General features: G+C 37.9%; 1 protein-coding gene across 4 annotated transcripts in view; it reads left to right on the top strand.

The window, feature by feature from the left end:
- WASF3 (WASP family member 3) overlaps positions 1-24,715 on the top strand; it is a 64,140-nt gene that overhangs the window by 16,571 nt on the left and 22,854 nt on the right. For 3 of the 4 annotated variants that reach the window (XM_015646416.1, XM_015646369.1, XM_015646377.2), the window contains exons 2-3: positions 913-1,003; positions 24,400-24,542. In XM_015646416.1, the coding sequence (XP_015501902.1) occupies positions 24,410-24,542 (133 nt within the window). In that variant the 5' untranslated portion in view covers positions 913-1,003; positions 24,400-24,409. Of the gene's footprint in view, positions 1-912; positions 1,004-1,724; positions 1,822-24,399; positions 24,543-24,715 lie in introns of all 4 variants that reach the window. The other variant, XM_015646395.1, reaches the window with a different exon arrangement.

Below are 24,715 nucleotides of genomic sequence, written 5' to 3'. Positions count from 1 at the left end.
AGGTCTGGGCACCTTAAAGCTGTGCTATTCTGAGTGAGGATGAAGGAAAGTGAGCAATGCAGGTGGTGACAGTGAGCAAGCAGGACACTGCTATCTTGCCTTTGAGAAATCTGTGTGGTGGCTTCATCAGTGTCTTGCTTTTATAGATGCTTTGTCTTTCTTATAAATCTTGGTTTATAATTGTGTCCTTGAGACAGAGGTTTTTTCCTCTTGTAAATTTTAATTGTCTAAAATATTTAGGCAAGCAAATGTGTAATAGCACCCTTTAAAAATATGGTAATAGTATCAGCCTCCTCTAAGCAAGTGATCTGTTTTAGAGATCATTTTTATACAGTTCTTGCAGAAAGGGCATTTATATTTTAATTGCAAAAAGACCTTAATTTATAAAAAATTAGTGTATGACTAAATGCTAATCTGTAAGTCACAATGTTCTCTTGATGCTAGGAACTGTAATAGTTTCATGGAAACATTTCACTACTTAATTTTTGCAAGAGATCCTCATTGCTTTTTTTAGTCCATTTTAGTGGGTTTCTGTTCAGTAATATTTAATTTGCTGTGAAGAATCTCAGAGGGATTTAAGCCTGCTGTTTTATTGTGCATTACTGTAGGCCGTTACCTCATTTTTCCATCCCCACAGTCTTCAAGTGGGTAAATGTTACTTTCTCCGCTGATCTTTCTATTTAAAAATTGATTATAAAATAACACAAGCTATTTTGTTACCTTGAAAAAAATTAAGCTGCATCATGAAATATTTAGCACAAAACAGTTAAAACTCTCTGGATTCTCCTCATGCATATTTTACTAAGTTGTTTTTTTTTTTTCAGCTGATCACTGAACTGAATCCCATTTCTAATGCATATTTTTAATTATTCTCTTACTGAAAGACTGAGTTTAAAATGTCTTTGTTTGCAGAAAAAGCCACCTGAGTGTACCAGGAAGTTAGAGAGCAGCTGTCATCTCAAACACGTAAGCAGTACGGACATTCTGCACTCCTTTTTAAATGGTAAGCTGTTCAAGAGAGCTCTTACTAAACACTCCTTGTTACTTAGTTTGCATTTGTGTGAATCTACAAATAGCTTTGAAGACTGTGATAAGTCCCTCAAACTGAAGACCAGTGATTAATTTTGGAAACTTGTCCAGAAGGTCTTGAGGTAGCCTGGAGAAGGAGTTTTATATTTGTGATGTTGAAGATGTGCTTTATTAGGCCCTGAAAAAAAATGTCATAAGCATTGCCCACCCAGGAGACTGGTAGCATTTAAATACTAATCTTATTGTGTAGAAAATGGAAATAAATTTACTTTATTCATGGTTGTTCATGAGATACTGGATTTATAAATTTGCATCTGTTAATTACTTTTACCCTGTATAATCTGTACTTTGTTGATGTATTGTCTAAGAGATTTAAACTAAATCTGGTGAGGTTGAATGTTTGTTTGTTTGCATCGAAGTGCAACGGATAATAAAAGATTTGTATTTATTGATATTAAACTAGCTGTGTGGGGAAATATTTCCCTGCCCCAAATCTGTCTCAGCTGCCACACTCAACTCCAGGGACCTTTAGATGAGGACTATCTGTTGCATTCCTGGAAGTGTAGCATTTCTCTCACTGTGTGACCTAAGAGGTGAGACACACCCGGACATGCTAGTGAAGGACTGCTGCAAAGTTCAGACAATTTTGTTACAATAAGTAAAGCTGGTAAGTGTGTGCATATGTGTATTTACAGGGATTTGCATCTTGTTGACATCTGCAGTGGGAGAGAGAAACCTTTTGAGCAGGGGAAGAAGCTGAAGAGCAGATCTTTTGTTCTTCCTTCTGAGAGGGTGAGGTTAAAAGTGGTATTACTTCTTGTAGGGAGAGACTGTTTTCTTCCTGCATTGCACACTGCAGTGCTTCGTTTGGCAGAAGCCATGGTCAGCCTTGCTGCAAGGTCTCTGAGAAACAGTAAAGTATGCAGCAGTGCTTTAGGAGACTGTTGTTTAGGATACTGTTTTCCTGTGTCCTAGAGCTGCCTCTGTCTGTAACCTTGGCTATAATCCTTTGCCACACTTTTCCCCTCAGCTGAAATTCACTTGGGCTTATTTCAGTTTTGGTTCTGAGGATATGCTTGATGATACTCAAGACACTTTTCAGCATATATGTTCTGAAAGAGATTGCACTTAAAGTTAGGAAAAAGAATAATTCTGGAAAATACGTGCATTCACAATTTCAAGTAGGAAACTGTTTTGAGGAATGAAGGAATAAGGAAGCAATATAGTGCACACAGGAGTGGGAGGGTTAAAGTAACAGCTTTTGAAGAAGAAAGGTGAAAGAGAACCCACTCTTTCCCCCTTTACCCCTCATGCATTACCCATTAAATGGAAAGGTAAATCAGTGGTTATATACGGAAATCATTTGGAAAAAAGATCATCTAAGTGTCGAAAGCAGAGGAAGAGTGTCAGGGAAAGTGACACTAGTCTCCAGAAAAGCCCCAAGGGTAATCCTAATGGGCATATCCAGGACTGCAAATATGCTTCACTACTAGATTACTAGATTAGAATATTGCTTATTATTTAATGAAACATTGAATGTTACAGAATTGTTATATTTCAGTTGCATTTTGTGCTGAATGGAAACGTCATTGCTTTTATTCATGGGAAGCTTTAGAAATTAGTTATTACAGGAATAAGAACCTTGGTTTTGGAGTATTTTACTTTGGTTATATTTATTAATAAAACTACAAAAAATATATTGAGATATTTGCTGTTCATTCTGAGTGTAGTTTTATCAAGCATTTTCTGGTTTTTGTACAGTTTAAGCCCAACTCATATAGAGTTTAATTGAAGTGTAAAGTGTGTAACTAGTCTGGAATTTAATACAACTTATGAGTGTATAAAGACAATGCTGAGCATACTTGAAAATATCAACCTTTAAGGTTTTGTTTTTTTTTAAATTAAAACCTAATTCTAGTAAATAAATTCTAATTTTTGGTCATAATCAGTCACGTATCACAAACATTCTCATTGGACATAAAATTTGTAAACTACGTTATCAATAAAATGAGAAACTTGTACTTAAAATAATGGTTGATTTCTACAGAAATGTAATATATTTTCTTTTTAAATACCCATTTAAAGAATTTCACTTACAAGTCATAATAAAAATCTTAATTCACCTGTTCTGCGTGAATAGTAAGGCATTTGAATTTGAAATTAAATTACTCATTTTGTCACTTGGATTATAGTTGTGCCTTGTCTTGCTTCTCTGGCTTTCCTTCTGTGTTTTGCTAACATAAATGCTCCAAAAAGTTGTCAGATTGATAAAACCAGTACATTAAATGTTTGTTAAAGTCACTGATTTCTTAAAATGCCATCCATCCTCTGTGACTAGCATTCACTGGCTTTTCTAAACATCCATTACAAACCTACAACACTACAGTACAAAAATGCCTTCCAGAAGGAAAGTTAGAGAGCATGTAGTGAGGAATGAAATACCACATGCAGGGCTTGAAAACAGCCTCTGATGCTTACTAACCCCAGCTGTCAATTCAGTAGGCTACCAGAAGAATTATTTTGTCATCACATAAAAACAATTCTAAGAAATAGACCTTTACATTTAGTCTGGCAGATAAAAATACTTTATACACATTTTGAAAACAGATGTTAAAATTATATTTGTGATTGCTGTGTGGAGAATACTCTTCCAGTCTTTAGAAATACTTTTATTGGGAAAGTAACTTGGATATTTTTAGTCATGGTTAGACCAAATTTATGTGCCAAGGCTTTTGCCTTTACTGTCTGACTCTTCAGTCGTGTAACCTGTATCCTTTAACCTTCGAAGCTGCTAAATTATAGAATTATTAAATAACTTAAATGTTTGATTTAAAACAAACCATTAAGAATAGTCCCCTGAAAGAAAGAAGCTGGAATGGGGCAGATTGAGGATGAAAAGTAGGTTGGGCAGGAGAGAAATAATCACTGAAGAATAGTGGAAGGTTTTTGGACTACTTGACCAGCCAAAAGCTGCAGAGCACTAATTGCATAGCAGTGGAGCAGGACAGTGTTTTCCCAATGGTCTCACGGGGGTGGGAAAAGGTGAAAGTGGGAAAATGAGAAAGGTGAAAGTATTGCAGAATTTTGCATTACAGATGGTAAAGCCATGTCCTCGTCACCCCAGGACAAGCCAAAATGATGTGGAACCGGTTTTGGGAAAGACTAACTTAAAACATGATATAGAAGTGTTCACAGATTTTGATCTTGAGCTACATGCATTTTCGATGAGCTTTTTCTTGTTTTCCATCTGATCTTGCTGTTAGGAGAAACTGAGTATTTGGGCTTAGCTCTTGCCTGTCTGGGGTTAAACTCTTTTCAGTATGCACTTATTTATATTTTGGGCTTGACTGCATGGAGTTGAATTAAATTGCAGCCTGGCAAAATGGGTTTGATGTTAGCAAATCACTTTCTGTATTAAAAGTGGTGTCTGCCTTAGCAGGCTCATCATATATAGAAATATTCTTTGTTATCACTGTCTGAGACTGGGAAGTTCTCATTTCTGCAAATAAATGCAGTCATTGGCCTCTTCTCTGAACTTTTCTGTGATTGGCATCATAATAACTTCCCTCTGAATTATGCAGCTAGTGCACAGGGATCTGCTTGAAGATGAGGTTTAAATCTTCATTGCCTGTGCAATGATTAAATAAATCAGCTTCTAAATTTAACTGATGTAGTTAAATTACTTCTTGAACTGTGTATAGATTAGTCTCTAATGGCTTGATTTTTTCCATATGTGCTTGTAGTCTATGTAGATTACATTGATTATTTTAAAGTGTAGTTAAGAGCAATGTAAGTATTGATAGGTTTGTTACATAATTTGGTGGGGTGTATGGAAGATCCATGTAATCAAAGATATCTTTAAATTACAGTCTTTGAGAGTTGGAGTCAATGTGTTTGTGCCTACAGTCATCCTGTCAGTCCATGAAAAACAAACTGGTCTCCAGTGACAATGGGTTTTGTTTGGTTTGATGTGATTCTCAACCTCAGGAAGGGTGCCAACAACTGCAGCATTGCCCGCTGGAGCCTCATCACAGAGATGGCAATAGCAGTCCTTTATCTGTTTAGCAGCCAGCTGGTCACAGCTGTAGTTAAGAAGTCTATTCCTCTTGGATTGGGGGATCTCATCAGCTCAATGGGTTTTAAACTAATACTTGCATTTCACGGGAGAAGATTTTATCACTAGTATAGCAGCAACAGCAAGTTGCAGGTTTAGAGCAGGTTCACTTAAGAATCTTGTATCTTTTTTGCTTCTGTTGTTTGTTTAAAGAAAAACAAAAGCATCCTGAGCATTAACATCACAGGATTTAATCCCCTCCCCTTGTTTTCACTTAAACGTGTTTAGGTTCAAAGTCTACTTACTAGTGTTAAGAATGAATATCTAGGAACTCTTTTTGTTCAAGGCAATTTAATGATAGGGAATATGGAAAGTGTTTTGGTCCAGTATGCAAAATATTTTGAAACAAACTCATGGCAGAGTTCACTACTAGCCACTGTGGAACTGGAGGGGTGAAAAAAATCAGTTGTGTTTTTCTTTCTTTAGAAATAGGTGCCCTAATTGATTTCAACCTGCTTTCTTTAAGTTTGCAGGCGGCTGCTGTGATTCTACTTTTACTTGTAAATCAAACATTAACATTTAAAGCTTCCTCATTTTTTTATATACAGTTTGTGTATTTCATGGAATGGGTCAGGCTGGAAGGGACCACAGCAGGACATCTGGTCCGACCTCCCTGCTCAAGCAAGGTCATCCTAGAGCACATGGCACAGGGTTGTGTCCAGATGGTTCTTGGATGTCTCCAGTGAGGGAGACTCCACACCTTCTCTGGGCAGCCTGCTCCAGTGTGTGGCCACTGCACAGTAATGAAATTCTTCCTCATGTTCAGGTGAAACTTCCTGTGCGTCGCTTTCTGACTATTGCCTCATCTTGTTTGGCACCACTGAGAAGAGCCTTCAAGGTAAAACAGGCTGCCCTTAAATTATCTGGTTGCAGCTACAAGGTAGCCTAAGCTATGCATTAAAAAAGTTAAAAATTTGTTATTAATGTCTCCTTGTACTTAAGAAATAGAACACTGAGTCTTTACAGATGGCTGCCTGGTCTGTAACCTGTCAGCATTTTTAGTAAGCTAGGTGCATTTTCCTTATTGTTTGGGGAGAAGTAGCATTTACTTCTGAAGCTTTGTGGAAATAGTTGACATGCTATGGGGTGTGTTGGAAGAGTTTTCATATTCAAATAAGAATCCAGTCTTTGAACAGGATGCTTTACACTGCCAGTGGTAGGGGAGTTTGGAATATCTCTGGGCAGTGGGTAAGAAATGGGGAAAGAGCAACTGCACTGTCTCATTCTTTTAGTTGCTGTACTCTTTCTTCTGAGAGTAAGAAACTGTCTTTTAAATCTGTCTCTGAAAAGTAAACAGTTTCAATAATTAAAAAAAAATAAGAAAAAGTTTCATACCAGATAGTGCTTGTTGGCAAACACTGGATTGGAATACTGCAGGGGTGAAAGGGTAACTGGAAGGATTAATTTATATCTCTCCTGTTACTTACCAATGCCTCCAACTCTTGTTGGACCAGCTGACAGCTTCCAAAGAAACAGTGAGACATGGCATTGCAGAAGTGAGGTGTGGAGAGCAGGTTAGTAGAGCAAAGCAGCTGTAGGACATGTGAAGGGCACAAATCTTGGTTGCTGTGTAGGCAACTGGAGTGGTGAATAAGCACAAAGTAGTGATGCTGGATGTGAAAGAGGAGATAAAGCACTAGCAGTAGGACTCCTATAAAGGAGGAGAAGGTTGGACTGTGGCTGTAAAATGTGGGCAGGACATCTTCTCGTCAGTATAAGACTTGACTGGTTTCAGGTATTTGGCTGTGGAATGCTGATTGATTCAGTTGGGAAGTATGAATGTGATCAGTTCAACATGCAGTCTACCTGTTTACGTTTTATGACTGGTGATTCATGGTAAACAAGTAAAGTGTTCTGTTCTCTATGCATTACAAGATCAATTTGGATTAAATTTACATTTTAGATTGAAAATGTAGAGAGAATGGTTCCTTAATTTTTTTAATGGTTTGTCCTTGATTTTATCTTAGTCTCTTGGAAGAGAAGAAAGGGACCTTCACAATTTACCAGGAGCTATGGGCAACTACTCCTCTTGAGATCTGATGGTACCTTTCCTCAGATAAGTGACTTCTTGTTCCTGAGAAGAGGAAACTAATTTTTGTCTTGAGTTGCTATTCATGCTCCTGTTTCAGAGTATTGTGTATTTATTAAAAAAGTACATATTTAATATTTCATTATTTAAAAATAAATTTGGTCTTAAATATTTGAGTATATGCTGCATGTTTCATTTTGTAAGCTAATCACAGAAATCAATGTATACCAGGTTAGCATTCACTAAAAGCATATTTTTCAGAAAGAGATGGAAAGGGTACAGACATAAACTATTTATGTAGCTAAAAAGATAAGCAGAATTTGTAATGCACACATGGGATATAGTTTTTTTTCTGTTTAGTAAATTTTTGTTGACCTACTTAGAGTTTGCTGGGATGCCTACCTGCTTTTGGGAAATGTGTCAGCAGGAAGTTCCCGAAAACTGCAGGAGTTCTGAGCTCTTTAGTGTTATTGGTTTGTGTTTCTACCAATAAGATGGACTGGAACTAGAAAGAATGACACTAGAGGAGCAGCTGAGGGTACTGTGTGTAATCCTGGGGAAGAGGGTACCTTACTGCTTTCTACAACTGCCTTGTGAGGGGAGTTGGAAAGGGCACCTGATCCAGCACATGTCAGGTGCTCAGTGACAAGATGCAAGGGAATGACATCAAGCTGCATTAGGGAAGTTTAGATTAGATGTTAGGGAAAAACGGATCACTGAGAGTTGTGGTCAAGCACTGGAACAGTCTCTGCAGGAAAGGGGTTGTGACCCCAAACCTGTCAGAATTCAAGGAGCATTTGCACAGCACTCTTAAAGACCTGGATTAACTTTTGGGTTGCCTTGTGTGGTCAGGAGCTGGACTGGACTATCCTCACAGGCCCTTTCCAACTCAGCATATTCTATGACTGAAGTAAAATTCTTATAATATGACAGTATTGGTGCCGTTTCTTGTAGGAAGCAGTTGCTAGTCTTTCAGGTCTTATCTAGTCACTTGTACTTAGCTTGCTGTTCACCTACATAACTAAACACTGTAACTGAGTGTGAAATGGGAGTTCAGCTTGAATTGCTTTGTTTTTTTGTTTGTTTTTTTTTTATTTCATCCTGAAGCAGATCGAGTGCTTTCACTAGCACTTCCATGCGCTCAGATATAAGGGTAGTAATTCCATAAACTGCTTTGACTTCTTTCCCTTGGATTAGATTTTTGCTGGCTTCCAATCTGATTCCAGCATGAGAAGCAGCTCAGCCAGGAGCAGCAGCTATAATAGCAGAAATGTTGAAACAGGAATGGGAGAAGGAATCCATTTAATTAAATCAAGGAGCTGTTGGCTTACAGCTGTTGTGAAAAGCACAACTTTAAATGGAGCTGATCTTAAGGCAATGACTGGGTTTTGCTTCTGAGAAAGAAACATAACTCTTGCTGTGGTTGAAACATTTGTTGCTAAGTATTGATGTGATCTAGATCCAATTTCTGATGCTTCTACAGGCCTTGATGATGCTGACCAGCACACAAGTTGCTCTTGTGCTTCTCAGCAATGTAATTGAGATGCTGCTTCTTGCCTTTCTCACATTTGGAGAGTAAATTTAATGTCAGGATGTGCAGGTATTGGGTAACCTTACTGTAATGGTCTTGGTGATGCTCCTTGGCAGTTGCAGCCTTGCTAGGTTTAGGCAGTCTGTTTCTCTTTCAGTGGGTTTTAGTTGGCTCTGTTGCCAGGATGTTGCTGCGTCTTTAACTGCCAGTTAGTAAGGAACACAAGATCTTTCCCAAAGGTTTCCAAAGGATTGGGCGGCCAAGTGCATTATAGGGAGTGAGAGGATCAAGAAAGCTGACTCCTGTACATATTTTTTTTTTTTTATTCCTTCCTTATCCATGGAACCTTCATTTGTAAGTATTGGAGAGAAGCATAATTAAAAAATACTGAAACATATTTTCCGCCTTAAGACGATTCTTTTTCTTTTTAACCTGTATTTGCCTCTCTTCCATCTTGTCCTGACAAGATTAAAACAAAATAAAACTGCTCTTTTTCAGCCTTTATATAGCAAATTAAAGCATGCTGAAACAACATTGTAGGATATATTGTGCTGTAGGTTTGGTTTGGATACAGGATTATATTTATGATGCAGATTCTCCAGCTGTGAAGTATCTGAACTCTTTCAGATGAGTACTCAAACATTGTCTGTTGGGGTGTATGTGGCAGTGTCAGCATCTGATGGTCCATAGACTGGGAGAGCACTAGTTGGAATACATATTTCTGTTTCCCTACAAAAAAGTGTATGCAAGATGGACTCAGAATCATCACCAGCACCTGTTCTGCTCTGAAGGTGCTTATGTTCCTGTTCTACTTGCTAATGCAGTCTCTGAAGTCTTTGAACATCCCTAGAAGCTCACAGGTGAAAAAACTGATAGCTCATGCTGTTCTTTATTGTGGACTCCATGTATTTTAATGGTTTGTGCTTTTATTATTCTGTGTAAGACCATTTTTCTCTCAGCTCACACTTAGCATTCACCCACACTTGGCATTGACTTAAAGAGAATTACAGACATAGCTATAAATCAGTGTGATGCTTTCAAATAGTTGCTGTTAAGTTCTGAAATTTCATAGTCCCTTATAAAGCTAAGTTTACATTTTCAAGACATATTTATGCATATATGTCTTGAAGAAAGACAGACAAAAGGTTGCGCAAGGGGTATTTTAATGCACTGATTTGGAATACAGGAATAAAGCAGATTTTAAAAATTTAGTGTTATCACTGATAATCTCTGCATCCCCAGTAATATTAGCTGTGATTTGATGATTTTTAGCTAGGAGAAGAAGTTGCTTAAGCCTCCTCTTAGTGATTATTTGTACATGGTAAGAATGCTTTTTTTCCTTGAAGCTGGTTTCTGGAGCACTTCTATCCTTCCAGCTCCATGGAGATGTGTTGATACAATGCCAGATTTCATGGAACACAAGTTTCTTTCCAGCCTTCAAGAGCTGAAAGGGGATTTTTACAGAAGACTAACTGCTGAATTCTGTCTGAGACTCACTATGGTTTTATAGTAGCTTATTTGTCTCACAATGGGAGTTACTGTATGTGTAATGAGGAAATCTTTAATGCTGAAAATGAGGTTTTGTATGCCAGTGTTCCTTTATCAAAGTAAACTACATATTACTTGTAGTACTGCCTGACACTGATTTTAGCTTTAACCTGCCCCCAAGAAAACTCCCAACAAAAAAAAACCTCAAACCCCTCCCCAAAAATCAAAAAACAACCAAAGAAACCCACAAAATTCCAACCCAAAATGCTACTAAAAACCCCTCCCCAAAAATCAAAAAACAACCAAAGAAACCCACAAAATTCCAACCCAAAATGCTACTAAAACCTCAAAACAGCAGAAAATAGAAAAATCTGAGGCCAACATGATATGTTGAATTATTAAGAAGGTAATGGTGGGCAGAACCTTGACTTCTGAATTTGTGATCCTAGCAAGAGAGAGGATTTGTCAGGAAAGAGCCAGACACACCAAGAGAAGATGTGATATTTTGTATCAGGGGAGATGTATCTGCTTACAATCTCAGTGCGCCTTACATATCAATAACAAATATACAGAGTGTGTTTAGATCTCCTTTTTTTTACTGCAGTTTCATTTCTCTTAGTATTCTGCTCCTGGTGAGAGGTACAAATGGATATCTGCCAATGTAAATTAGTTTTGAAAAAATGTTTTTTCAATATTGGTAAAGGCAGGAAAAGGAGCATGATCTGTCTTGATTTTTGCTGGACCCCGTTTTACTGGCTTCTGATTCAGCTGTTGGGGTACAGGGAGCTCCTGTACTTTTGATAACTGGCTGTTCTGCTGTCATCTGGAACTTGTTACTATTTCATTTTGTGAACTGGAAAATTACACATTGCCTATTTCTCATGCATCAAACAGGAATGGTTTCTGTGATTAACTTGAAGATACTAGCTGTGTGGAAGAGAGTGAGAAAGATTACCTGGAAGTGGGAAATAGCATCTTTAGTTCTCAGGTTACTGTGCACAGGCAGATAACATGTAGGAAAGATATAAAATACATCCCCACCCTGGGAAAGTCTCTGACCAGGGCTCAGCCTTCCTTAGGCACCAGAGTGAAATAATCACAACACAAGAACTGTAGTAACAGGGGTCCTTGATAACGCTGCTTGTGCTTTGTGGCAATTTTTTAGTGGTGGTGATTTGGTTTCTCTGTGGTTTTGATTGTTTGGGTTTTTTTAATTTTATTTTTACGACTGTGTTGAGTGTTGCTTTCTGTCACTCATAGCATCTTTCTTGACTTATTCACCAGCCCCTGATCACATGGCACTTTGTGATAATGCTGTAGTACGGTAGCTACCAGAAGATGGACTTGATGGGAACAGATGGCACACTTGGCTCAGGATAAAAATAGTTAGGAATTTTCAATTCACTTAGACTCAGCTGTTGGATCCAGACACAAAATATTTAGTTCCGTTTTCCCATGAAAGCACCCAAAATAAATCTGGTTTCCCCCCCACACAGACTAGTTGCCTTTTCCAGGTTTCTGATATATAGGTAAAGTCAAGTGTTGGTAGGAGTGTCAAAATCAGAAAAATTTGTAGTGTGGGTGTAAAGCTTCACCTTGAGGAACTCCAGGGATGTTGATTTATTTTGTAATCATTTAAATCTTCATGGGCTGTCTGTGTGTTTCCTGACACATACCAGGAAATTTCTGCTGCTGTTGTGTGGCTTTTCAGATGGATATTGAAGTTGCTTTGACTGCAAAGTATTTTAAGGATTGTGATATATAGAGTGGTAGCCTGAAAAAGCATCATTGCAGGTGTTTCCCAGTGGTAAAGTCTTTCCTGCCTGGTGAGAGCTGGAAGGGGGAGGAGGTTTGTTGAGAGTAGAGGTGGAGAATGTATCATGGCAATTCAACATTAATCTTAAGTGCTTTTTCTTTTGCTGTTTGACCTACATTATTGGTCTCTTCCATTGTCTCTGTGTGCCATATATATAATAAATGTGTATAAGTTGCGTGTGTATATATAAAACATAAATGTACACGAAGTGTACTTGTGTGTATATGCATATATGACATCCAGAGGGTTTCTTTTACGGGAAAGAACTGTAAGAAAGCTTGGCACTTCCCTGTGACATGTGAAATTTTAGATTAACTGAATTATGTGAAAATGTAACACTTCATGTGACATTTTGGACCAACTGCTGGGGGTAAAAGAGTTTATGAACAGATATCTGCCCCCCCTCCCCCACAAAAGTCCTTTTTTAAAAGGCTTTTTGTGGTGAATGTTAGGTATGGGAAATGGGGAACACTGTGTATTGCCATAAAATGGATATTATTTGACAAAAAATTGAATCCTTGATCCCTTTTTTTACTTTCCCTTCCGATGTAAGGCTAATTGGAGTTCTGAGAAACAAATTACTGAATTTGCTTTTGGTTTAGCTTGAGGTCACTGGAGGATCTGAATGGCATGCTGTCCCTGCAGGGGGACTCCTGAGGCCTCACCAGGTGGCCTTTATCACATGGACTGTGACCCAGACAGTTATTTCGAGCACTTTAAATCCAGTAAGGCTCTGTTAAATGAGATCAATGTAAGTCAGCAAGCCTAGCTGCAACTTAGGTTTTCTTTATATAATCAAGGCATTTGCTTCTGATAACCCTTGCTGTTTGTGAAGGAGGAGGGCTGGGACAAATGTACTTTAAATGGTCTGCAGGAGTTATTTGTACATTATTGTAGTCTAGAATGCTAAGAAAAGGCTTGTTTACAGTTGCAGACTTTTAATATTCTATTACAAGTTGTTCCAGCATCAAATTGTCTGAAGCAGTGTAATGAAATTATATGATAATGGTTCTTGTCACAGAATTTTGTCATTTCTGTAGTGCAGATAGAAGGCGTCTGTATATAACTCTAAACTCTTCAAAGAATGTGCATCAGCTAACTAAAACAGGCTTAAAGTAAGCACTTCAATAATGCCATCATTCAAGAGACAATTGAAAGAATCATACTTACAGTTTCTTTTCTTCCAGAAAGAAACTACTTACAGTAGTTTCTCACTAGTGTATCGTAAATTGGGACATGGAAAGCCACTCTGTGTTATTATTTTAATTGTCAGCTAGAGGAGTATGTAATGATGCTCCTTGGACTGCAATAGGTGGGTAGGGAACAAAGAAATTCCCTTTAGGTGGGAAATAGTGTGTTATGGTTGTTAATTTAGCACCAGTGTTTATTAAATAGCAATTCTCTTGGTGTAGTCATATTTTTTTTTTAAATTGTTATTTGTTGCTTTGCGGTATTACTATGCTGGAAAAATTAACAGGTACTAAACTGGTGGGAATCACTAGTGTTGCAGTACACAGTAAGTTACTTGAGACATGATTTAATTTTAAGGTTTAAATTCATCTTAGCCAGTCGGTGAGGAATAGTTCTGGGTTTTGAGATAGTGGCCTGTAGACATTTTTTCAACTGTCTGGGCTGCTGAGTTTTGCTGTGGAAAGTGAGAACTGTGTGGCTCTGCCTGCATAACAAACTGCTCACATCTGATTAAGATCCAAGCCTGTTTCCAGATGACATCTGGAAACATTTCGACCTACTAGTGGAGGGCTGTTCCTGACCTAATTAGCTTGGTGTTTTAACTAGCTCTCTGCTGCTTTGTGATTTTGTTCCTTTTGACTTCATCTGGTTTAAACTTCTCACTGAATGTTACCATGTAGGGTACTAAAGGTCAAAACCAAATTAGATTTTACAATCTGCTGCTCTTCCAGTCAGTGTTTCAGTACTTCTAAATTTTCATACATGTAATCATTGGGTATTCCAAGTAGAAAGAGCTGAATAATTCAGCAGCCGTATGGCTCGCACATGTCAAGATGATACAAAAGGGGGGGGGATGATCAATCTAATTCTTTCCTGTGCTGTAGGACAAAGCACTGCTTCCTCCTCTTTCTGTTCTGAGTTTCTCCTTGTTCTGGCTGGGTGCTTGTTTTCAAAAAAGAGGTGGTATTTTTAAAGGGTAGATATCACTTGAGGGGTAGATAGTGTAGTAAGGTATTTATATTTTAATTTATTTCAACTGTGCTTAAAAAAAAAAAAAAAAGGCTACCACTATTTATTTATATGCAAAAGCAAAGCATTTTTTAGCTGCTGTGCCAAACTGGACAAAGGAAATTTAAACAAGCTCCAATAAATGTGTAGTGTGCATCTTTGCTGTAAAGGTAAATAATAAAACCGAAGGGAAACAAATGGTGACTCAGTTCAATTCTATTTGCTTAAATAGGAGAAGGGATGATAATAAATTCTTAGGATATGATACAGAAAGGTCATATGAAAGAAAACCGTGTTTTCAGTGCAGTGTAAGTACTTTGTGATTGAAACAAGTCCATTCTTAAGATAGCAAAAAACAAAACAAATGCTCTTATGTGATTTGAAAAGACATTTTTTCCTTTGTCATAGGCATGCATAACATTTACACTGTATTTGGTGTCAGTCTAGCAGTATTAGGTTGAAATAGTAAAATTGATAGTGACAGTAAGGTTTTTATTGTTTTTTTTAAATGTATGAATGCAGTGGAACAGATGTTCAGAACAGCATGGAATATTCCTTGTTCCCCATCCCACCATCCCTTTCACACCGAGCCATCTGGAAGGGACTAGGAGCAGGATGAGCAGCCATCACGCTAAGAACAAGATTAACGTGTCGGCATCTTTTGTTGATACTTTAAACTGGTCACTGTTTGTTCAGCGGAAAGAAATAATGTGAGGTCTCATGACTGATTCCCTGTGTGCTAAGATGATTCACGTGGCTACAGAAAGAAGGCAGAAGAGAAAATGTGATTTATATAGAACAATTAATAAATTTAATGGTAGTCAGGCAGGACTTAGACCCATACAGGCAGAGACCAACTTTTTCCCCATTCAGCTGTATTGATGTGACAGGCCTTCTTTTACCATTAAGCACAGTGTCAGGTAATAGCATTCTGTTAAAGCAGATTCAGATTTACTTATTTGTGAAAAAACTTCTGTACATGTTTTCCAGGGTTTTTCAGTTCATGCTTTTCATGAACTTTTATTTTGTTACCCTAAATTTTTCTTTTTTACAGCAACAAGTATACCATGTATGGATGTCTTTCAGTTTACTCAGATTTCTTTAGTACCCTTTACCTTACATGTTTTGAGATAAATTGTAATGAGTGTTTTGGCTTAACGAACAAAATTTTGGTTAGAGAAAGGACAGCTTGTAGTCTAGAAGCGAGAGACTCTAGTCATGTGTGAAGGTGCCCTGGATAATCTGTATTCTGATACAGAATGAGTAGAAAGGGGTGGGTGGATCTGATGCTGGCAGAGTGATTGGATTCAGTACAGCAAGCTATTGTATTGTGCACTCTGTGAACTTCTTTTAGATTTCAGGTAAGCAAATCTGTTTCTGAATAGATATCTGAGTAACACCGGGTGTCAAGGAAGACTAAAATGTGTTAGTGAAGGAGAAGTTTGATTTCAAAACTTAACACACAAGTTCAGTGGTACCACAGTGGATTTCTTGCATTGCTTTCTGTTTCTTTCAATTAAGAGAATTTTAAGGACTGTAAATCTGAAATCCAGTTCAGGAAGGTTATTAGAAAATGAGATGCTCAAGGTCTGAAACTACTGCTGCAGAGCCATAAGTGTTCTAAGGGAGACGGTAATCAGAAGAAAGTGACACAATCCAAGATAGTAGCTTTCAAATCTGTTTTCAGAGTAAAGATGAGCATGAGAAAAATAAGAGAGGGTAAAACTGGGTAAGGGATATACATAGATGCTCTGGGGTAAGCTTATTCTGTGAAGAAATGGGGTGATGGAATTAAATAAATATTAGTGTTTAAAAAAAAGTGTATTTCAACATAAAAATATACTGTGTATATGCTTTTCCTATATTTTTATAAAAATGATCAGGCATGTTTAAAAAGTATAAAGATTTAAGTGACAGGATTAAAAAAAAAAAAGAAATCCAATGTAATTTACTGGCAAAGATTTTTTGCATATTGGGCAGTGGGAAAAAATGCTGTGAGTGTAAATGGCAGAGTCCATTAATTTGAACAGTCAGAACTTAATACAGGAAATGCATTCTATATTCCATAGGTATGTTGCAGTTGGGCTTGAAAAGTTGCGTACTTGGAAATTGAGATAAGCCAGTGTTGACCTTCACTTAAGTGGCTTCATTAGCAGAGAGTGAGAAATACCTTTATTTCTTCCTTGAACAATGATAAAACCATTTAATTGGGTGACACAATTGTTGGTGATCCCTTATTTTCGAGCAGGAGATGAAACTTCATAATTTGTCTGTACTTCCTGATGATGAGCTTTTTATTTCCTTAGAAACTGCTGTGAAAAGCATTGTGAATGGGGAAAATTATTCTTGGGACTGTGGCTTTGAAATGTTATAGTTCTATTGAGAGGAAAAAGTTAATGCAATAACTTTGAAGTGGTCCCCCACTCTTCTTTTTTTCACCTGGGGACTCTTACTGGCAGTGAACTCTAGGCACAAGTATTTAAGCAGAAATTGATGAGACCTTTGATACCATCAAAGAATTGCAAAAGCCCAAAGATTGTCTTGAGCTACAGTGGGCAGGTAATGCAAACATGGGGTTGTAGAACAAAGGGGAAAAGACCCCAAAATACTCACCTGGAAGCTGTAGAGAAAATAAGTCAATTTCTGGATTCATAGTTGTTGATCATATTTTAAATTAATATTTTAGAATTTAATTAATATTCAAAAAATATTTTATGTCACAGTCTGTAATGTCAAGGAAAGAATAGCTATTTAATTTTAGGTTGAATCATCCTCAGGACCTCTTCTTCATGCATGTTTATAGTTAATCTGAAATACTGAGAACTAGATTTAAAATACCTGTAAATGTTCACTACTGTGAAGATCTGTTCACTTTTTTCTCTCCCAACTTTTTAATTAGTGGAAATTCCTGAATTAATGTATTCACCTTTCAATGGTTCTGCAAACTTCTGTGTTCCAGGCCCACTGTATTAACAGAGGTAGGTATTGTTCTGCTTCTTACATGTTTTTTTTGAGATATGAAGGAATTGCCTAGGAAAATACACATCCACAAAATTTTAGATTGCAGATAAGCAAAACTAATTACCATCCCTTCTCCTGTTGTCCTTTCTCTTTTCATTGCTTAATGTCTTGATTTCCTTCATAATATCACTGGACCATAAAATCTGCCCTGAAGATCTCAGCACAGACAAAAACTCTGCCGAATAAGGAAAAGAAAATAACCGTCCAAGTTGGTGAACCTTCAGAAACAGCTCATTGCAACAGACATTAAAGAGCTCTGTTAAAGAAACAAAATAGCTTTAGGAATTTCTGTGCCCTTTTCATCATTGCTAATACTTAGATTGGTATGATGCGAGAGGAAGATTGGAAGTGGTGGTCTGATACTGAGGGGAAAAAAACCTGCTTTCATTCCAGCCTCGAGTGTCATTCCTTTCACGCAGACTTGATAATCAGGAGGAAGATCTGTGAAAATGATGGTGACAGAATTGGCTATATATTAAATTGTTGTGAGGAGGGTACTTTCTAGGTGTTTCACTTTACATGTGTTATTGAAAGATATGGTTTGTTGTGGATAAGAAATATTCTTGATTTTTAGTTGTCCTTAGGAAATAGAATTCTATTAGACTTTGTGCATATTTGTATCAAAAGTCTGCCCTTGCATCACTGAACTCCTATCAAAATCAGGAGAGTTGCATTAAAAATTATGTAGAACGTGAAAAAAAACCTGTATATTAACTGAAAAGTACAATGCCTCTTAGATTGGGCTAGCTCTAATAGAAGTAAAGTACTTGGTACTTCAAGCATGATTGTGGTTTAGTAAAACAATATCTTGTTTTGATACTTATTATATAGTAATGTGGCTGAGAGAGGAATTGCATACTTGATAGAACTTGAATAACTAGAAGAGATTATTAAAAGTGTTTGGACGCCTTTTGATAAAAAATAATTCTGGGGTATTAGAGAGCACTGTGAGACAATAACTGATGGCTAAATATTCTATATTGTTTTGCAGTATACAAAAATGTGGATTCAGATTCTTGTTAGAATTAAGCCAGTTAAAAAAAAAAAAAAGAAAAAACCACTAAATTTTTAGAAGTACAGATGAATGACATTAGATACATCTTGAATTCGATCATTTCCAGAATATATGCCAGTTAGGGTTTATTTGTTTTTAGCTTGTCATTACTGATCAGGCAGTAAATGACATTCAGAGATGACTACTAGGACAGGTTCACAAACATCAGGTTCTCAGTCATTTAGGATAAGGAAAAACCAGGAAGGAGCATGCATTAAAGGAATATTTAGCACATGCATGAATCTTGAAGGTGTGTGATAGCAGACTATCTAGGATTGCAAACTTGAACAGGAAAATGGGTGGTATTACCAAACTGGGTGCCATTCAAAGATAGAAATGGTGTGTTGAATTCACTGTTAGGACATTAGATATAGGAAAACTTAACTGTCTTTCAAGGTTTTAAATGTTGAAATGCCTTAGACATGGAAACTCTGATCAGGAGGTAGTGTAACTTGATTGTGTGGCTTGATGTGAGCAGACCAGTGATATTTCTCTGCTTCTGATGAGGTGAAATGCAGTTCTAGATTCAGACACTGAAATTTAGGTGAGTGCCTATCAGAGCTTATACATGAGGTATTTGAGCTCGCCATGTCATTCTTGTATCTGTCAAGAGATGCAGGGATTTGGTTACTCTCTGGGCTTCTGCTGGGCTCATATATATGTAGTAATACAAATTTTGGTGCTTAATACTGAATGGAATACCATCTGGTACATTACTCATGGCAAGCTGTGTATTCAGTCTGTCTCGTTTTTCTTCTCCATAGAAGGAGAATTATGGTATGCTCTGTTTTTATAGAGATCTGTGAGATTCATCAATGGAAAGCTGTAAAGCTCTCTGAAAAGAGTAGACTATATTCAGGGAGAATTTCAAATTGATGTATAGTAAGCTCTTTTTCATGGTAAGATGTTCAGCTTTGTGATATTTTACTAGAGAATATAAGAAGAAATCTCTGAAGAGCTTAAAAAAGGGATTGAACAGTGTCTTTGAGAAAATGTAATAAGTAAACATTCACAAGTAGAGAGGCTGTTCAATGAATTGGAATTTGTTTTGTGGTATTAGTGAATGTGTAAAGAACTTAAAATTAAGAACCATGAAATTTAAGTACATATTTTTAGCACTCGTGTAAATTGCAGTGCCATTTTGGGGATGTGAAAGGACAAAAGGCAGGTTTGGGGAACAGCTGGTACTTTGAGTTTTTGCCAGTAGCTCAAATATTTGAGAAACCCAGCTTGTCTCTTGTAATAGCTGTGCTCTGCTGTTGTTTGGAAAGATTGCACATGGTGTTTGTCATATTTCAAGTTTGTTACTGTACATCTGCTCTTACATGATTTTTTAAGAATCTGACTTGCCAAGGCGGTGTCAGACTTCTTGTATGCAGTCTAGCAGCTGCTGTCCAGGGGAAGGCGAGCTGACCTGGAGCGGTACTTCGGTGGCTGCGGGGGAAGCATGCAAAGAAAAGCAAAAGTGCTTTAAGTTTTTCTGTACCACACTTGCCTCTACAGCAATGACTGCTGGGATAAGTGCCTTCTAATTTTAAGACAAAAACCGAGTTGTTATGAAGTTGTTATGCAAGTTTTATGGGAGGAGGAGAGAGAAAGAAGAGAAAGGGAGGTGAGAATACTGAGGAAGTGTGCAAAATCTGAATGTTAATGGGTTGATCTAAGCTAATTCAAGCTTTTGATGTGCTGTGCTTTCAGAATGTGTGTGGAAATCGAGTTGCTGCTGCCTGGAGGGTTTGGAGAGCAGTGTCCGTTTGTACTGTGCAGTCAGAGTTCAGTCCAGTGAGATGTCGAATCTGATCCATGTCCAGTGAGGCACACATGAATTTAGTGAGATGTGAAGCAACATCTCACCCTCTTGGTTTTTCTTCTCTTCCCTTTTGATTCCTCTGATTTTCCTGGTCGGAAATGTCTCATACATTTCCACTTGAGCCAGTTGTATATTTGCAGTATAGCATCTTGCTAGATTCTTTTCTCTTGTGTTAGATGCAGCTGGCGGTTTAAAGGCAACTTCAGGCATAGGTGGCCTCACAGTGGAGATGAGCCCCTTTATCTAAATTATAAGTCTTTGGTTTCATTGTGCACTTAGCTGGGGTAAAATGAGTAAAAAAATTACAATTATAGGATTGGGACCAATCTACTGCACTGACATAATTTTTAAAAATAGTAACTTATATGCATTAGATTTTTCAATTAGTTGTGGATGGAAGGTGTTCTGTTTTGGGCTGGGGTAGAGTTATTTCCTTTTCACAGGGGCTGGTAGGGAGCTGTGTTTTGGATTTGTGCTCAACTCAGGGTTGATAAATTAGAGATGTTATTGCTGAGCAGGGCTTATACAGAGCCATGGCCTTATCAAGGAGAGTACTGGGGATGCTTGGGCGATTTGGGAGGAGGGACAGGCAACCCACAATGATCAGGGGAATATTCCAGACCATGTGACATCATGCTCAGTGTATAAAATGAGGAGAAGAAGGAGGAAGAAGTATGGGGAGTGATGTTTGGAGTGATGGTGCAATACTTTGACTTCCCAAGCCACCGTTATGTGTGATGGAGCCCTGCTCTTCTGGAGATGGCTGAACACCTGCCTGCCCGTGGGGATCAGTGAAGTAATTCCTCGGTGTGCTTTTCTTGTGTGCGCAGCTTTTGCTTTCCCTATTAAACTGTCTTTATCTCAAGCCATGAGTTTTCTATCTTTTTCTCTTTTGATTTTCTCCCTGATCCAGATGGTGGTGGACGGAGAGTGCAACTGTGTGGGGCTTGGCTGTTGGCTTGGGTTAAAACCACAGCGGAAGGGAAGGGAGGTTATTAAACCTCTGTATTGCAAAATTGAATATGATTTCTAAATGCCAGTATATTTAATATAGTGACATCACAGTGAATATCTTGTCTAGAGAGAAACTGGGACTGAGTGTGACTCAAGACAGGTGGGAGATGAATGTGGAAGGCAGTGGAATTGCCATTGCAAATTCTTGTTTTCTGTTCCTGGTAACACACTCCCATTAGTGTGATTGTGGCTTGTGAAGACCCTGTAATTCAGAAGCCTGTTCTGTCTTGATTTCTTGTCTAACTTCTTGCTACATAGATTTTGAAATTAATTTAGCCTCACTTTTCATGTGTTTTCTTTAAAAAGGATTAAGTTCATCTGAGTTGAGTGTGATAAAAAAAAAAGGTGGTCATGCTTTAGTAGTAAGGACACAAGCTTTTTACTTAGTAATTGGTTAATATCTGAATTGGTCTGTGAGTGTTTAATTCAGTTAGGTAAAGGTTTTAAGCTAGAAGAAACTTACTGCAATTGCAGAGGTCTTTTTTTTCTTTTCCTCTGATCAGGAGCAGGTAGTGGATTGCTTAATTTGTTGCATATATTTACTCATTGGTGTTCAGCTTATCTTTTGGAATTAAACTTCAAACTGAAATGAGGTTGCTACATAATAATTTAAATCATGCATTGAAATATGAAAGTTGTTTATTTTCCCCTACCCTCAGCCCTGGTGTGTGCTTTAGCCTGCTCCTTAGAGAAATGGGATTTCTCGTGTTGGTCTATCACTCCCCTGGTAGCTCTTGAACACACTGGACCATTTCATCGGGAAGTGACAAGAAAATGAAAAGCTCAAACTGCAGTTGTATATTTTCTTCAAATTAGCTTTTACAGGCAAGAGAGAACATTATGTGGAGAAGGGACTTAAATAAGAGCTCCTGGTGGAAGGCATTGTGATTGTACTCAGTGTGGTAGGTGTTTCAAGAGGTAGCAGACAATTAGCTGGGCGGTGCGCAGCCAGCTTCCAACTGGGCCCAGTGTGTTGTGTGGGCTAGTGAGGATGCTGGGTGAACTGCAGAAGGTGAGGGCAGGGGGCAGCTCTGAGAATGCTAGACAGAAGGTCATGGTTAAAACAGGCATTACTTTGGTGGCCTTGTCATAAAAAAAAATTAATTTAGTACTCATTTGTGCTCCTTTTAATTTATTTCTTCCAAATTATGTTTATATGAAATGCATTTTCACTGTAACATTTATATTACAGTGAAAGAATTCCTCATGACTTCTCTTCTGGAGCTCCAGTGCAGTAGCCTGTTTGCAGAGTGTTGGTGCTAGATGTTGCTCTTCAGTAATAGTCAACTTCCAGTTTTGGCTTACTTTTGATCAAGTTCAGAAAAGTGTCTGCAATGGATATGAAGTAATATTTTCAAATGTATGTGTTTGTAGAGGAATGCAAAAACATAGAACACAAACAGGAAGGTTTATCGAATACAGAAATTGGTCCTCTTGTTACATCTGATGTGTTGTGTAAAATTTAGCAAACTCAGCTAACCTTAAATTCTGACATATTCAAATTGTCTCATATGAAGAAAGACATGCCATATAATTCAAGACTACTTCTTAGAAGTCATGAGCTTATTCCTTCCTGACCTGTTATGAAATAGTCTCATGGTTAAATAGTTTGCTTTTTGTTCATTCAGGTTGTTAAGCTTTTAGAAATGTTCTTGAGAATAAAATATTTTAAATCTTCAGGCGGAAGTCATTACAAAAGTTACTGTGCAACATTTGAAAGGCAAAAGGATTTTTTAATTTACTAATGTGATTTTAATTAGAGAAATTGAAAGTCTGCTTTAACTGCTTTAGTACAGTAAAAAAGAAATTTTCAGCTAAGTCTTTCCCAGATGAACTATGTCCTTGTTAATAATGTAACTTCTTGTTCCAGAAAATTTCCATGCCACATGGTTTTAAACAGAATATTATTCATGAGTAGTACATGGACACTGAATTGTTTTTGTTAAAAATTTAATCAAGTTGACTATTGTGTTAATGTTGTCTTATAGAAAAGTGCTTTAGATGTTTTTGTTTTATATTGGTTCCCTTTTGGGAGAATTCTATCTCACTTGGGCATCCTTGCTCTCAAAGCTGCTCTCTGCAGGACAGGGTTTTCTGTGCCATTGTGCCCTTTCGTGATGCTTTGAGATCTCTTGTTGTATTTGTTTTCCCCATCTGTCATGGTTTAGGAATGGTACTCCACAATTAATTCTCCTCCACGAGACTTTCCAAATCCATGCTGTCACTTGCTCGCTCCCCTTCTCCCCCTTTTCTGCCCCCCACCCCTCTGGGTGGCCAGAGAGGAGAACTGGGTGCACAAAAGGTAAAGATCACAGCTTGAGATAAGAAAACAAACAGCAGCAGCAACAATATTAATAAGAAAAATAACTAAAGAGAGAAGGATTCACATGCAAAAATGCTCATTGCAGAGTCTGACTTGTCTGAAGACAGGTTGTTCCTGACCGTAGAGGAATGCACTGCTTCTTGGAAATGAAAGAGGAATCCCTTTTCCCTGCCCCTGGTAATGATATGAGATGGTATCAAATAACACAATGTCTTGGGCCCTCCCCTTGGTCTGGGCTGGAACCAAGACACTATCCTCATTTATTTCATTTTTCCAAGAAAACCACTTCTGACACCATTGGTTTTCTCAGATAAATGTCTTCCTGCTTCTGGCATGTTCCCAAAAGCTGTTCAGTGCACGCCCATACCCCATTCAGAATGCTATACTCCTGTGGAAAACCATCTTCCTCATGCAGCCTAATTCTGAGATGCACTTGCCCTTACACATCAGATAAATTTATCATTTTTACTGAAAACTGTCAGAGCTGGAGTAGGTCAGTGTCTGACATCATCAGGGGCTGTAGTGCTTGGTCAGTCTGTTGGTGGCCAGCTTGCCAAGGCAGGATGCCAGCCTGCTCCAGACAGCGACCTTTCCTGCCGCTCCTGTGGGGACTGCCAGTTTTTTATAAATGCAAATGTGCACTGAAGACCAGTGATTCTGGAACTGCAGCACAGGTCTGTGCATACAGTAAATCTTACACCAAATCTAAGGCAAAAAGCCTACATTACTTATATAGTCTGTGTTCTCTGCTGCTCTGCAGTGCTCTTGTTGTATTCTGGCATGAATGCACAACTCCAGTGCCCCAGTAGGAATTGTACAGTATCTTACACTGGGAAGGCTGAAGCAAGGCTTTAAAAGAAGAAAGGTGAAGTATTTTTTGGAGGAAAAAAAGCCTGAATATCTACTACACTGACTCAGAGCTCTTAATTTCATTTCTGTAAATGTCATACGTATTTGTTTGTAAATTCCAGATTGTGAGCCATGCCTTTGGTGAAAAGGAACATTGAACCACGGCATCTCTGCCGAGGAGCTCTGCCAGAGGGAATTACAAGTGAACTGGAATGTGTAACGAATAGCACCCTTGCTGCTATCATACGCCAGCTAAGCAGCTTAAGTAAGTATCTGTAACTTCCTGCAAGTATTTGATTCATGCTGAAGAACTGAAGAGATGAAAAGCTTTAAGATGGATTGTTTCAAATAGGAAAAGTATGGTATGGGATGTTACCACTTACGTATTGTAATAATATGCTATTTAATTGCCTTTGTGCTCTTCCGTATTTTGAAGTT

Source organism: Parus major, chromosome 1, assembly GCF_001522545.3.
Source record: "Parus major isolate Abel chromosome 1, Parus_major1.1, whole genome shotgun sequence".
NCBI classification, from domain to species: Eukaryota; Metazoa; Chordata; class Aves; order Passeriformes; family Paridae; genus Parus; species Parus major.
The sequence above is the reverse complement of the archived record's forward strand: the minus strand, read 5'-3'. Positions and strand labels throughout refer to the sequence as shown.